Source organism: Syngnathoides biaculeatus, chromosome 14, assembly GCF_019802595.1.
Source record: "Syngnathoides biaculeatus isolate LvHL_M chromosome 14, ASM1980259v1, whole genome shotgun sequence".
Taxonomy (NCBI): domain Eukaryota; kingdom Metazoa; phylum Chordata; class Actinopteri; order Syngnathiformes; family Syngnathidae; genus Syngnathoides; species Syngnathoides biaculeatus.
Window position 1 is genome coordinate 17825380 of NC_084653.1, and position 15544 is coordinate 17840923.

The window sequence follows — 15544 nt, forward strand, 5'->3', positions numbered from 1 at the left end:
GGTGGGGGCAATAAAAGCACTATATACTGTATATATATATATATTAGGAAACAGCTACCCAATTCCAATGGAAGGAAATATCCCTGAACATCCCTTTGATGGGGGGCTTTCGGCATTGTTCCCTGGCAGTTTTGACAAGTCATTAGGGTGTGTTATTGGATGACTTTTAAGTGAATTTTATCTACACGGTTGTGTAAAAGCAGATTCTGCATCTCCCCTTACTGAAAGGAGTTCTACCCATTCCAGTCGTCACACTAAACACATCTATATGGGCTGATATAGAAATATTGTATGGTGGCTCTGAAGGAATGAAATCAAATACGCTTCGATGTTGCTCCAACTGGACGAAAGATTAAAGAGATTAAGATGGCTAATGAAATATTTCAAGCCAGCTCGCACCCAAATAGACTTGAGTTATGAAGATGGAATCCAGGGCGGAGGTTTAATTACACAAACTCTTCTAACATGCAATGTAATTGCATATTTATTATAATTGGATAATTTTATTGAAGAGTCAGTAAAATACTGCAAAGAGTTTTTGAACAATCGCAGTACACCAACCAATTATTAAGTGATATGTTATTAATTCAAAATATAAAGTGCATGAATATGCATCTAATGACTTTTAAAAATACATCATGATAACAGAAGAGGTAACCTTTTAAATTAATTGATATATTTATTTATTCCTTTTAAAAAAGGCAATAACACAAAGAACTCTTATCTGAACACAATCTATTCTATGAGATCCAGAAATGTAAATCAATCAAAACATCTGTCTATTGTGATTTTGAACAGACGCAGGTACACAAGTTGGAGTTGTATAGTACATTAATATGCATCTATAAGCATAACATCTCAAAATACATCCTGATGTCACTTTACAAGACATTTAAATAAAAGTAAAAGGCAGTGGAAGTTGCTCATATCACTAGTTTTGAATTGACCCAAGTAAATAAAACATTGTAACAATTCATACTGAAATAGAAAAGTGCAATATGAATTTAAATTCACCTGTTGTACAATGTGCATTAAAATGCATGTAAACACCCATATCTCAAAGGAGATAAAAATAAAAATATATTTAAAGAAACGGCAGTGCAACTTAATTTTGTGTGTGTCTTTTCAAGTTGTTTCACTTTTCCTCCCTTTTGTGTGTGTAGTCACGACAGGCAGCAGAAGCAGTGACATTGTTGTGTTGTTGACTTACCCACGATGATCCACAGCAGCGTCTGTGTCTGTTGGACTGCCCTCATCCGAGCTCCCATTCTGGCGCACACCCCCCGCCCCCACTTTAAAAAAAAGACCCCCAGACTCAAAGTTATTTGGGAGCACAGAAGGCTCTCACAGGGGCTCAGGAAAGACTCCTGCTGGACGCCGAACAAGACGTATGCGTGCGGATCCACCACAGTCAGTGAAAGGTTCGGAACAAAACACACCCGCAAAAAAAAAAAAAAAACAAACAGTAACAAAAAAGAAGTCCACTGTGGAATGCAGCAAGGGAAGTGGGGAGGTGTAGGTGGGAGCTCATTTGCAGTTACCTGCTTCCACCCCGGGGACGCTCCACGCAGTGCGCGCTACTGCGACGCGTTCGGTGCGCCATGGGGCGCGCGCAGCAGCCCGAAACGCTCCGCAGCTGGTGGCGACAATGCTTGTCCGTCCGTGAATGTGATGCGAGTCTCCTTCCCCGCCGTGACGACGGACGGGCACACTGGATGGGCGGAGGTGACACGTACGGGTGGGGGGGACAGACCCAAACACTGCAATTACTGCACCGGGAGGCGGGTTGAGTAGCTCGGGATGGGGAGTGGGGGATGGGGGGGGGGGGTGGAGGCACTCTTTCGGGTTCCAATTGGACCAATGAATACTTGCCACTCTCAACTTTATTTTAACAAAGTATTCTTTTGTGTTGTTATATGTAGCCCAGTTAAATACTATTGAACAGTAAGATAGCGTTATAAATACTCTAAATGCAATAATAAAGTTAAGTGTTGGTGTAAAAGTATCCAAGGTGGAATTTTATGACTATGTAGAGTTTGATGGTTGGACAGGTGCAAAGCCGACATAGTTTATTCAAATTAGATTGTCGGCTACTGTCATCTAGCGGTCAGATGGAGACCTGCAAAGTTGGTTTACAAATCAACAGTGGTCGAAAAATAAAGGACTGCAGTCCATGCATTTTTTTATTTACTACTTAATCTTATTGAGCAAATGTATTTATATTGTGTGTTTCATACTGAGGTGCCTCACATTATTAAAATCATTAAAAAAAAGTTCAGGGTGTAGATCAACCCTCACCTGCCGTTAACTGTGCTATAGGTTTCAGCATACCCACGACCCTAGTGAGGATAAGCAGTGTAGAAAATGGATGCAATATACAGCTGGAAATAATGTGGAAATGAGTGCCCTAACCACACACAATATTATGTATTCTTTTCATTTTTATCCAAACCATTACTGACCACAAACTCTCAGCCTTTAAATCCTGCAATGATGATGACAGAGAAGGTCAATATTCACTTTTTTTTTTTTTTTTTGGTCTTATGTGTCAGGGAAAAGAAACCTCCTGGTATTTCGAAATGTGCCAGTCTGTCTGGGCGTCCCCCAGGCAACCGAGTGTAAACATGCAGCAAGAGTTGTGCAAAGAAGACCGGAAAGGACTAGAAAGCTGAGAAAGGAAATGTTTTTTTTTTTGTTTCTTTTTGATGACAGGACTCGGCAATGAATGCAATAATGAAACAACATCTGAGTAAGTCAACAAAAAGTTTGGTTTTAAATGACAATTTTGCATAAACGATCCATATCAAAATCCTTGGGGGCTAACCAATTGAGGGCACCGCCCCTCTACTCACCACATTACCAAGAATTAGTCTAAATATATTTTGAAATAGATGAGCAGCATAAATATTATTGTATATAGCTCATGACCAATAACGGTTTGAGAACAGTTTTTCTGGGGTAGCCGGGCAGGGGCCAGGGGGGTTTCTCAGAGGGGCACTTGCACACAAACGTGCACACAATCGCATGCACACACACTGGCTAAATGATTTTAGCAATTATATGTTTTTGTAATTTAGGTTGAATGCCTTGAAGTATATGTTTATCATACATATTTTCAGATTTACAACATGTTCAGTTTTTTTTAAAATCTTAAGAGATCTATCACATCCTCCATCCATTTTATTTGCTGCTTATCCTCACGAGGGTCGGGGGGAGTGCTGGAGCCTATCCCAGCTGTCAACAGACAGGAGGCGGGGTATACCCTGAACTGGTTGCCAGCCAATCGCAGGGCAGTTCAAGACAAACAACCACATTCTCAATCACACCTAGGAGCAATAAATACATAAGAAATGCATGTTTTTGGGATGTGGGAGGAAACCGGAGTGTCCGGAGAAAACACACGCAGGTACGGGGAGAACATGCAAACTCCACACAGGCGGGGCCGGAATTCAACCCGGTTCCTCAGAACTGTGAGGCCAACGCTTTACCACTTTATCAGCTGATTCACTGTGCCACCTGTTAGCAGTTCAATTAAATTCAATTAACATTTAAATAAATAAAATGTTCTCAAGTTCACCTTTAAATTGAGCTTTTATCGTTCATCGCCTGGAAAAAGAAAAGACTCCTGTGCCAAAATGGTGAATATCGGTGTCAGTAACCAGGCTGGTGTGTGGTCGGTCTGTCCCTAAAAAAAAAAAAAAAAAAGACATCAGATACTTTTGTGGAAGCCCGACCTGAAAAAGAGCAGAGATAAATCATACGAACATCAAAATAAATCAGAAGTCCAAAACTTACAATAACAGTACTGAGCAACTGCTTGCGGCCAGGCCAACGTTTCATTGCTCTTTCCCCACCTCGACTTTCAAATGTCAGGACCTGACCTTAATCAACTGATTGTCATTCATGTTTTCCTAATGATTGATTGTTATTTCGGAACAATTCCTCACAACTGTACGTAACCCGGAATGTACGTGCATGAGTAATGATGTGCATTGTGGTGATTTAGTAGCAGGGATAATGTGACACGTCTCCGTGGAAACAAACCGATCATTGGAGACTTACAGTACATCGCACAACCGAGCATACAGAAACCAAAATCTTAGCGTTGTTCCACATTTTCATTCTCGAGTTAATCACCGATTGGGTTCATGTGCTTCTATCATGTCTGTAAAGACGGAGCGAAGTGAGGAGTGTTAGAGGTACGATGCTGCGAAGAGAGCAAGAGGTGGAGGACTCGCGGGTCATTATTGTGAGCATCAGCCAAGAGGCGGAGGCTGAGGATGACCTGGAGGTCTTCAACGCTGAAGATGAAGAGGAGCGAGGCCGCAATCCTCTTACCAAAGCCTGCAGTGATGGAAACACTCTGGTAACTCGTTAAACTGTCTTCATTACTTTTGAACCAGCACCTATATACATGCTAGACACTCGCAGCTCCATTAAAAGTGCAGTTTTACTAAAAGTTCAGCGTGTGCACTCACAGCGGGCTGAATCTATCTATCCATCCAGCTGCTTTGTACCCATCTATCTATCCATCCATCCATCCATCTGTCTACCCAGCTGCTTTGCACCCATCTATCTTACTACCCAGCTTTCTATCGATCCATCCAGCTGCTTTGTACCTATCTATCGACCCAAGAATCAATCTATCTACCCAGCTCCTTTGTACCCATATATCTATCTATCTAAGAATGAGTCTACCTATCTGTCCACCCAGTTGCTTTGTACCTATCTATTGACCCAAGAATCAATCTATCTACCCAGCTGCTTTGTACCCATATATCTATGAATCAGTCTACCTATCTGTCTACCCAGCTGCTTTGCACCCATCTATCTATCTACCCAAGAATCAGTCTACCTGTCTATCTATCTATCTATCTATCTGTCCAAGAATCAGTTTACCTATCCGTCTACCCAGCTGCTTTGCACCCATCTAGCTATCTACTCAAGAATCAATTTGTCACGTCCCATCAGAACGAGAGTAGGACCCAAATGCAGGACTCGGACGATGCAAGGTAGTTCAAGGAGACACGTTTATTATATGCAGAGGTAGGGGATCGAGCAGCCAGTCCGGTGCAGCAGCGGGACGTCGGGCGAAGAGAGCAGGTGAGCGGACAGGCAGGAGTCGGTACACAGGGGAACAATCAACGCAGGCAGAAGTATCAAAGGAGTCGTCAGGCTTACAAGGTTGGTCAGAGAACATGCGAAGGTCGGTACACACAGGTTCGATCAGGGATACCGGAGCACACCAACGGGACATGAAGATCAACGAACTGGCGCCGGCCAGTTGTCATCGCGGTCATATAAATCTACAGCATAATCAGGCTGCATGAGGCGCAGGTGTGCACCTTCCAATCAGCGCACCTGCGCGGGCACCCCGCACAGCTCGCGCTGGAGCGGCAGGATCATGACACAATTTATCTATGAATCATCTTTCTACCCAATAATCACTCTATCTATCTATCTACACATGAGTAGGATCCCCTGTGATTCTACACAATAGCTGCAAATTGAAAACACGATTTTCTAGGGCCCCTTTCACTTTTCTCCCCTTGTGGTGTCCCCGTATGTCGTGTGTACAAACGTCTGTAGAGACCTTTCATTGCCATCCTTCTACAACATCTGCTGCAAGCCGGGGCTGACGAGACTCTGTGCAATGGCTCCAAGAAGACAGCGCTACGCGTCAGCCCCCCTGGAGTCCAGAAGAATTTGTTGGGCTTGATGTGGTGGCCCTGTGTGGCCCCCCGGCCTGATGGGGACCTGCGCACAGTCCAGCAACTGCTGGTAAAACAAATGAAACGATGAATACACGAAGCGTTCAGACGCAAAAGCAGATATATCCATTTTTGTTGTTTCTGAACATCTGCTTTTGCGTCTGAACTGTTCATACAGACCATGAAGTCATTACTAAATTAAGTACAGTCCAAATGTGCACTGCAGTACCATATACTGTACCTTAATGCAACATCTGTGTGTGTGAGATTCAGACGGGCAAATTGGAGGCAAACGTTCCCAACGGCGACGGCGGGACTTCAGTCACGTTCGCCATCAGAGACATCGACCGTTTTGAAGGCGAGGCGCCGTTGCCGTGGCAACACAGACCCATCCAAGTGGTCAAACAACTTCTGAGGCTCTCTGCGTAAGAAAAACACCGATCGCTTCATGATTACTTTCTCACTGTTGGGGGGAAAAAAAAAAAACATTTACTGCAGTGATGAAAATTCATAAATGAATATACTCAACACCCGATGCAGATTTTTTGTTACGTTGTCTTTGACTCCTATTCGCTACCTCCTGGAGAGTCTTCTTGATCTGGTCAACAATTGTGAAGGGTTTTTTATTCACTAGGGAAATAATTCTGTTATGGTGCATCACAGTCCAGATGTACAATGACCTGAGGCATACCTCAAAAGCAACCAACTAGATTTTGAAGGCTTATACGATGGCCAAGTTAATCACCTGACCTGAATCCAATCGAGCATGCATTCCACTTGCTGTAGACAAAACTGAATGGCAAATGTCCCAAGAACAGGCAGGAACGGAAGTCAGTTGCAATCGAGACCTTGCTGATCATCACCAGGGATGAAATCCAGCACCTGGTGATTTCTTTGCATTTCGGACTTAAATCTGTAATTGACTGCAAACGATTTGCAACCAAGTACAGTAGTAAAAAGTCTTTACTCTTGCTCATTTGTCATTGTTATTATTGTTTGTCTCTTAAAAAGTGGAAGGGAGGCACATACACAAACAAAATTCCAATTGTACTTACCAAATTTGGATGAGATTTCCCTCAAATTAAAGATGAATGTCTGCAGTTAAAGCGCTTGTTTCATTTCAAATCCACCGTCGTGGTGGAGATGAGATTTGTGTCCATGTCCTAATATCTATTAACATAAGCATACGTAATTCCCGTCCTAAAGAGCGCACCTGGTTATAAGCCTCACCCAGTACATTTGTAAAGGAAATACCATGTGGTACATACATGGGCCACAGGTGTGTAAAAGCCGCAAGTGACCACAATGAAACACGAGATATTTACAAAGAAAGTACACAGAGAGTTTAAAGCTAGCGCCGTGCTAACGGGGCCGGTTAAAAAAAAAACAACATATTGGTAAAAATCACTGAGACACAGCAGTAACACTAGCGCTAACAGGACCGGACCGGTAAAAGTCACTTCCTCGGCACATATTTTACACCAGTCTCACGCTTACCTTTTCAGCTTGAGTGCCCCCGTTATGAAATATGCACAAATTAGCCGTATTACCGCATAAAACCGCAGGGTTGAAAGCGTGTGAATAAAGTTGCAGCTTATAAGCCAGAAATGTATATTATTCAAAGATAAAGCTAACAGGGTTAGTGTTTGTTTTTGAGCAAGGAATACATAATTGCGTCTTTTTGTCCAAACTGCAAAATGAATTGTTTGTTCTTTCTTTAAAACGTAGAAATTTCTGGGTCCAAGATCAAAGAGGAAGCTCAGCTTTCTGCTACCTTGCCAACATCAACGGCAGACTGAAGGAAGACTTCCTCCACATGATCCTCGATGCCATAAGTTTTGCAGGTAAGGACAAACATACAGTACACACACACACACACACACACACCACACACACACACCACACACACACACACACGTGCAAATCACCCAAACAAACAAAAAAACCGAATTTGATTCTCAGTCGGGTATTTTTGTGTGGCGTTTGAAAGTCAGCTGGCTCTTGTGACTCTGAACAGGATAAGCGGTAGAAAGTAGAGGGAGGGATTTTTGTCATGCGCGCACACAGCATGAATGAAATACTCTTAGCTTCGTTGAAATGTGTGGGAAAAAATTACAATTCAAACCTTAAAGCAAAAGGCTTTGCAGGAATAAAGACAAACAAACACTTTGTTGAGCACAGTAGCAAAATAAGATGATTATGTTTATCCAGTCACCAAAGGTTTTTTGTAAACGAGGCAAATTTATTTAGTTTCTGGGGGGCTTGAGGCTAACCTAGTCCCGGAGCCCTTCGCATCTCTGTACTGCACCGAAAAAAATGTATCACCTCAACACAAAACTTCAATGACAAAGTTCTTAAAATCTTCCTTGGGTGACACTGACAGCAGCTGAGCCCCTTGTGTAAACGACACCGGGCTGCAGGTGGGTGGGGATGCGGACTTAAAAGATTTGAAAATGCTTGACCCGCTCTGACAAGTTACTCTCACTCAGTCTCAGAGAGTAAAACAGTTCCGAGTGCCGAGTGAAAACAATTTCTGATCATCTTTTATTTGAACTACAGATGCCGGCGCGGCGTCACCACTGACTCTGGAGGAACACCGTTCTGGTCAGGATTTAAACTCAGAGCTTAGACTTTTGGACCTCAAGTTTGACCCGGAAAGCCTCAGCGATCAGTCAGCTGCCAGTTCGCCCACTCAGTTAATAAGTCCTCAAGACCTGTTTCTTGCCTACAGTGAGGTGAGTGAGTGATAATTAATAAATCCTTATCATGGTTAATTATTTGCATTCAAAAAATGTAATAAAATAAACACAAATATGTCCAGTAAATAAAAATGTGCTATCATTTAATTTTAATGATATTATTTTAATAATATTATTTACAATGACTCAATGAACAATTAATTGTTGAAATATTTTTTTTAAATTTGTGAAGTGTAAAAAACATTTTAAACTGTACTTTTTAAAAATAATGTTTGAATATATAGAATAGCAAAAATGAATGAATTTGAACATATACAAGAGCAAAATTTAGAGATAAATTAAAATTGCAAAAAATGTCATTTAATGGAACCAGTAATGCAAGACAGCTGAAAATGCTTGGTGGACTGGATTAATTAATTAATTAATGTAAGAATATGTTTTGTGTATTGTTTATAGGAAACATTCGCCTCTTCGGGGTGTCAACGTGACCATTGGAAAAGCCCCAGAGAGGGTAGGAAGTTTTTCCAATGAGGCTAAATGAGCTGTGTGATAAAGGACATTTGAGTCCAATCATTGGGGTTGCACGCTATACTTTGATTGATTTGTTTCTAGATGCCTGATATTGCTGTATCAAATGTCAAAAGCGTTGATTTATACCTTTTAAAGCATCAATTGGGTATCAAAAGGGAGTGAGTGGGAGGGAACAACCAAGGTAGGACAGGGTGGGATGGACTAACGTGTGTGGATGGGTGGGAGGGGTTTCCGTGGTGGTACCAGCTGCCCATTGGGTAGTTTACCTCGGAGCCAGCAGGTTCATTCATACAGGGAGAAGACAAAAACAAAAGAATACACGGGTTTAGGATTGGGAAATACTGTACAAATATCAGCGAGCACCTGGCACAAAAAGGTAATAAACCTTGCTTTATCCACAAGTATTAATACTTTCCAAGTATTGTACTGTATGTAGTTAACATGCTCTTGTCGTCTTCGATTAAAGTGGCTAAACGGACATCATTTGTGCATTTGAAGGAGACAAGGAAGATGAGGAGAGTCCTCACAGAGTCCAAAACGCCGCAGAAACGCTGATGGACTTGACTCAAGCCAGCCGGGAAGGAATGACAGAAAGCAGGTGGGCAGTGGGAAGCACGTTTAGGCCCCTTTCTCCAAGCACGGGTTTTACCCGTAATCACAAACACTTGTGTACACATCAGGATACGCGTGTACAGTTAATACACGGCGACTTCAATCCACACCGCCTCCGTCAACAAGTGCCCGCTACTTTGACATCAGCATGAGAATGGTTGCCTCTCCGGTTACACTCGCAGATTGTTATGCAGCCACCTGTCACTGTGGCCAGAGGACAACCTGTTCTCCCCAAACAGGTTAGAAACAGAAAGGAAGGGACTGAGTGAGTGAGTGCGGGGGCGGTGGATGAATCAGCCCCATTGTCGTTTACATGGAAGCCTCGCTTTTGAATAAAGTCCAAGTTATGCGAGAAGAAAATAAGGACTCAGAGAAGGTTTCCAGTTTCTGGAAGTAGACACAGAGAGATAGAAGGGATGCGTATTTTGGTTTTGTATTCACCTCAACGCGAGATAATATATGTAATCACCGCAAAACCGACGTATCAAACTCCAATCTGTGCTTCCAATCCCGCTGCAGGGTAAGTTTGCCGAGCCTGAACAGTAAATGCAGCCGCCGGAGGCAAATGGATCCTGTTCCCTCATCACGACAGCTGGTTGCGAGGAGCAACCGCCGGCCTGTGCCCCCAACACACAGGTACAGAGTGGGCAGGTGGAATGAGGGAAGATGGATGAACTAGCTTATATCACCTGGCTTTGACTTATTTTCTGGATTTTTGCAAAGGCTGAAGTACAAAATACTTTGACAAGCACTTGTTTAGAAACCTATTACAGCTCTTTTTTTGTTTTTTGTCTTGATTCCTTTTTCTAGTAAGTGACAGTGTTGTAGTCAATTGTTAGTTTGAACTGTTCACAAATGCACACCCTCTATTCCTTCATTTTTACAGCCAATGAGGTCCCCTTTTGCCCTGATGTCCCACAGCAGCTTGTTGGTTTTGGGTGTCTTTAGTTCTTTGGTTAAGACTGGTTTGTGGTCATTTTTCAGAGGTATCCACAAGAACTGGGTTTTGTAAAGTTTTAATATTTGGTTGTCCTGATTGTCTTGTAAAATGAAGTCAACACCGATTCACACAGTGAGAGTTTGGTCAACTTAGTTCCTCCTGAATCTGAATCCAAACATTGTCCTAGATACACAAAGAGAGACTGAAGAAGAAAGATGATGTTTCATAAGGATGTTGCACACAAGTAGGCTATCCAGTAAAGTTTTAAGAGCAAATGGGGGCACAAGACCACTGAATGAAAGGTAGGGGTTTGGATATCAGCTTCTCCATGATTGACGTATTGCAGAACTCCTGAGGAATTTCAGTTTTTGAAGGCCAAGGTTGCGCACCTGTGATCTTTAATCCCTCACTGCGCACTTGATAGAGACATCCATGAAGTCACATTTTCGTGTCCTTCCCAGGCAGAGAACAAGAAGTGTGGCTGAGGCATCTACATCCTCCTTTGGTCTGCTTTCCGTACCAGATCCAAGCAAGCTCAGCCAATCAGCTCCCAGCATCATGGAACCGCTATTGTGTGCCAACTATGTGCTTCAGGCCAGGACACATATTCAGACACGTACGTTTGTTAAGAATTTGGGTTTTTGAATTACAGTTCAATGTTTTGCGGTATTTACAGTGAGGGGAAGTAAGTATTTGAACACAATGCAATTTTGCAGGTTCTCCCTTTTCTAAATCAATTCATACTTACAACTCATTTAATGAATTGTAATTTGTAAAATGTTATCCTTGTCTGCAGGACTGGGGCCTCATGACCCAATCAATCAACAAAAGGTGTGGTTCAAACAGCAAGTGACGAAAAACATATACACCCTCCCTGAAGTGTTATTTATATATTCTATGGCTTTACAACAGGGTAAGGTATTGGCTCTGCAACCTGCTCCTCCTTTCTGGATGCCCAACCAGCTGGAACCACTGGACCTCAGGCTAAGAGACAATTCTGCTGCATCAACACAAAAGGAGAGTGTTTCCTTGAAACCCATCACTAGGAGCTCCCTTTCCAGGACCCATCTTAGGCAGAGGTTTTCGTGGGACACCCCAGGTACCAGCAGCCTCACCACCAGGGGTGGACGTGAGGACAGCAGTTCCAGTGCCAATTTTACTGATCCGGAAGATGAGGATTACGAAGGACATACGTCAAAAAACACAGACTTGATGTTCACTAAGGCCAAGGATCCAAAGCATCCAAAAGACAGGTGGAATGAGCTCTGCAATGGAGAGATGCGGCAGAGTTTAAAATCTCAGTCAAAAAGCAGTTCCATTTCACTGGTCCAGAAGTCAACATGCATACCGAGACCAGAACCTGTGAACTGTCCAGCACAGGATTACAACAGAAGCCCAACTAGAGATCTGGTGAAACACAAAACATCAATACCATCAAAACCCAATTATTATATTAACAATGGCTGCACTCGGACCACGAAGCAGGAAAGTCCAACAATCAAGGGCTACTTTGTGGGTAAACCTACAACTGCAAAGGATTTCAAGATAGGTGATGAGCTCTCTTCTACAACTGAGGGTACCAAGTTAAATAGCAACTCTGCTGTAGAGGAAACACAATTAAAATGCCCAATTAACAAAAGCACGGATCTCAGTCAAGTAAAAGTGAAAAAAACATTCAAGCCTGTCCAAAGTACTACAAAAGAAACCACTGCAAACTGTGAAGTGAGGCCCAACTTGCCCAAAGACAGACTGGCACCTAAAGACAGAAGCATCCTAAACCTGAATAAAGCCCCCAAAAAACTCTCTCTTGCCAATAAATCGACAGATGGTGCTAGAAGAAGCCTTGAGCAAATTGGCACTGAAGAGGTTACTGAGACTTTGTCCAAGTCCAAGTCCAAGCATAAAGCAGTTAATAGGACCCGTCATACCCACTTACTAGGGAACAGGGGCACAGTTAGTGCACATGCCAGAAGGGGAAACCCTGATGAGGTGTGCAACAGCACAGCACAACAGTGCCCAACAGCCAGTGAACTGAAGAACGCTCAGCAGTTCAAGAGTCCAGAAGCTGCTGGGCTGCAAAGATCTAAATCCGCTGTGGATTTCATCACATATAAGGACATGTTTACAACTATTCAGAGTGAGGGCAAAGGACCAGCTATTTATGAGATGTTCGCCGGTCCTATTTATGATCATCTTAGGAATCCAATCAAATGTGAGGACAAAAAAATGCAGTCTCCTCTGTGCAGGAAGTCCCGAGAAAACTCTAAAGTCAAACACAGATCCCTAAAACAAGTCCATAAGAAGGTAAGCAGAAGCCCTGGAGAGACAAATGTGGTTTTAACTAAAGGCAAAGCAAAACCTTTGCCCTCACGGGTGAAACCTCACCTCTTACATGCAACTAAGGGGGCACACAAACGGGAGATTAATAAGAAACCAGAGACGACTGTAGTTTTCTCTAATGCTCTAGAAAGACCGGAAGGGGCAATGTTATCCGCCTTAGAGGAAGATCTTTACAGAGAGAACTCTGGAACGGTAAAATCAGATGAAAAATCAATTAGGTCTACATGTAAAATTGATGGCCATTCTCAGATAAATCTGGAAGAAACATTTTTAAATCCAGCAAATATCAGAATTAAGCCAGGAAGTATAAATCAAATTATTCCTGAGTCATCAAAAAACAACCAAGTCCCAATGACTGACACCTGGACATCTTATGACAGTAGCAGCCACATCGTCATGTCACCAGTTTATCAGAAGTTTCTGGATGGCGTGGGGGATGGGCCGCTTACAGATGACTTGCTGCAATGTCTGGCTGAAGAGTTGAACTCACTGGATTTGAAAGATATATCCATTGACACATATCCTCAAAACCTGGAAATGGAATTCCAAAAAGGAGACGATCACATATTAGAAAGGAATAAAAACTCTGGGGTAAATCTGACCCAAAAATAAATAGCTACAATTGCTTAATGAACTATGATTGGCAACTTTAATTGTAATTTTTTTCCCCCAGACCATGTCAATGGACTTGGCTGCCTTACACGGCTCTGGTTTGGATGACACTATAACTTGGACTAAGGGTGAAGTACTTGGCCGCGGAGCCTACGGGACAGTGAGTACAGTATACTGTACCAAGATTAACTCTCCTTTTACCATCCCTGGCCATGGGTAGACCTTATACCTCTAAGGTATATTTGCACAAATCAACACATGACCAAAAGTTTAGGTTTTGTACATGTTGACACTTTTTTTAACAAAGAGAAGCAGAATACTTTCGGGAAAGTCTGTGCCTAAACCATCAAATTTCATAAAGGTTCAACTTTCTGACCAGGTATACTGCGGCCTGACCAACCAAGGCCAGTTAATAGCTGTGAAGCAGGTGACGTTGGATGCCTCCAACCCAGAAGCTGCGAGGAGAGAGTACAGTCGACTGCAGGGGGAAGTCAAGCTTCTTAAAACGCTGAGCCATACCAATATCGTGGGTTTCCTCGGGACCTCCCTTTACCGGCACATGGTTTCCATCTTCATGGAGTACATCCCAGGAGGATCCATTGCAAGCATCCTTCACAGGTTGGTCAAAGTGACAAAATGAAGTTTGTTTTACAACTTTTTGGGTCTCCCCCCCCCCCCCAGATTCGGTCCTCTGCCAGAGCGGGTTCTGGCATTGTACACCCACCAGATCCTGAAAGGGGTCGCATACCTTCATCTAAACGAGGTCATTCACCGTGACCTGAAGGGAAACAATGTCATGCTGATGCCCACCGGGGTCATCAAGCTTGTAGACTTTGGTTGCGCACGACGCGTCACCTGCGTGAGCAACACCACTAACGGCAGCGGGGACCTGCTCAAGTCTCTCCACGGTACACCGTACTGGATGGCTCCAGAGGTATGCTTAAGCAGACTTCAGATTCACTGAAGTACGACTGGTTTAACGCCAAGACAAACCATCACAACACTCCACAGGTTATCAGTGAGACAGGCTACGGCAGAAAGTCGGATATATGGAGTGTGGGTTGCACAGTCTATGAGATGGCCACGGGGAAACCCCCCCTCGCACACATGGACAAGATAGCTGCCTTGTTCTACATTGGGGCCAAAAGAGGATTGATGCCATCTTTGCCTGAGGGATTCTCGGAGGGTGCCAAGGAGTTTGTGAACATCTGCTTGACACGGTGCGAAATTTTAGAACCACTTCACATGGTCAACTTTGGATGAAAATGTACCGTGTCACTAATTAAATTGTATTCCCTCTTGTCCAGCGACCAGAGTTTGCGGCCATCGGCAGATCAACTCCTCCGACATTCGTTTATCCCAAGACTGACAAACAGGACTGAGCTTACTTCTTGGAAAGCACGGAAAAATAACTTCTGCGGTCACCCAGATGGATTATGTGGGTGACAAGCGTTAGTGTTTGATGTGCTTTTATTAAATTCCATTGCTAAAATTGAGTTTTGTGCCTGAAAAGACAAGGCATTTTCTTGTCAGCTCAGACAGGGAAGCAGAAATATACAACTTAAGCACTCTAATATATTTATATAGAACTGCAAAATCAGATTTTGTTGGTGTCAATATTGAAAATTGCAATCAATTTAATGCAACCCTTCAATTGAGCTTCAGACTGTTGACAAATCATGATTTGCTTTTAGATACACCACTTATGCCTGTTATTGAAGTATTTTTTTTATAATTGATGAATCCAGGTAAGCTTTTTTTTGCATTGAAGTCGAGTTTTCCATAATTAGTTCAACTCTTGTCAGTTGATCTTGTTTAATGATTAAACAAGGCCAAATAACCAAGACCATAGAAGAGACTAACTAGCCTTTTTTTTTTTAAACCAGAGATACATCTCGGGTACTAATTAATGCGAAGGGCAAGTATCTTAAAATACACTTCTGAATTTGTTTCAGGTTCACATAATACACAGCAATTACCGGTGATATATCAGACAGCTGGCATTTTCTAATAAACATTTTTCCATGACTATTACTCAGGTACTGGTTTGTAGTAGACTCACCGATGGCGTAGTGGTACAGACATCTTCCGGTGCTACA

At 42.8% G+C, this 15544-nt stretch overlaps 1 protein-coding gene across 3 annotated transcripts; it reads left to right on the top strand.

Moving 5' to 3' along the window:
* The first annotated feature begins 918 nt into the window (after window positions 1-918).
* map3k19 (mitogen-activated protein kinase kinase kinase 19) lies at window positions 919-15437 on the top strand. Of its 3 annotated transcripts, XM_061842354.1 has the most exons (17): window positions 919-1421; window positions 4174-4366; window positions 5590-5781; window positions 5979-6136; window positions 7440-7555; window positions 8271-8446; window positions 8867-8921; window positions 9440-9539; window positions 10073-10189; window positions 10955-11109; window positions 11290-11324; window positions 11406-12797; window positions 13507-13605; window positions 13825-14063; window positions 14127-14379; window positions 14457-14665; window positions 14753-15437. In XM_061842354.1, exons 1-17 carry the CDS (start codon window positions 1216-1218, stop codon window positions 14889-14891), a joined length of 3834 nt encoding a protein of 1277 aa, XP_061698338.1. In that variant the 5' UTR covers window positions 919-1215; the 3' UTR covers window positions 14892-15437. The 3 variants fall into 3 exon arrangements, with proteins under 3 accessions (XP_061698338.1, XP_061698337.1, XP_061698340.1); XM_061842353.1 differs by lacking the exons at window positions 919-1421; window positions 4174-4366 and having other exon boundaries at window positions 5383-5781; window positions 11406-13424; XM_061842356.1 differs by lacking the exons at window positions 919-1421; window positions 4174-4366; window positions 5590-5781; ... (1 more) ...; window positions 7440-7555; window positions 8867-8921 and having other exon boundaries at window positions 8415-8446; window positions 11406-13424.
* The last annotated feature ends 107 nt before the right edge of the window (window positions 15438-15544 follow it).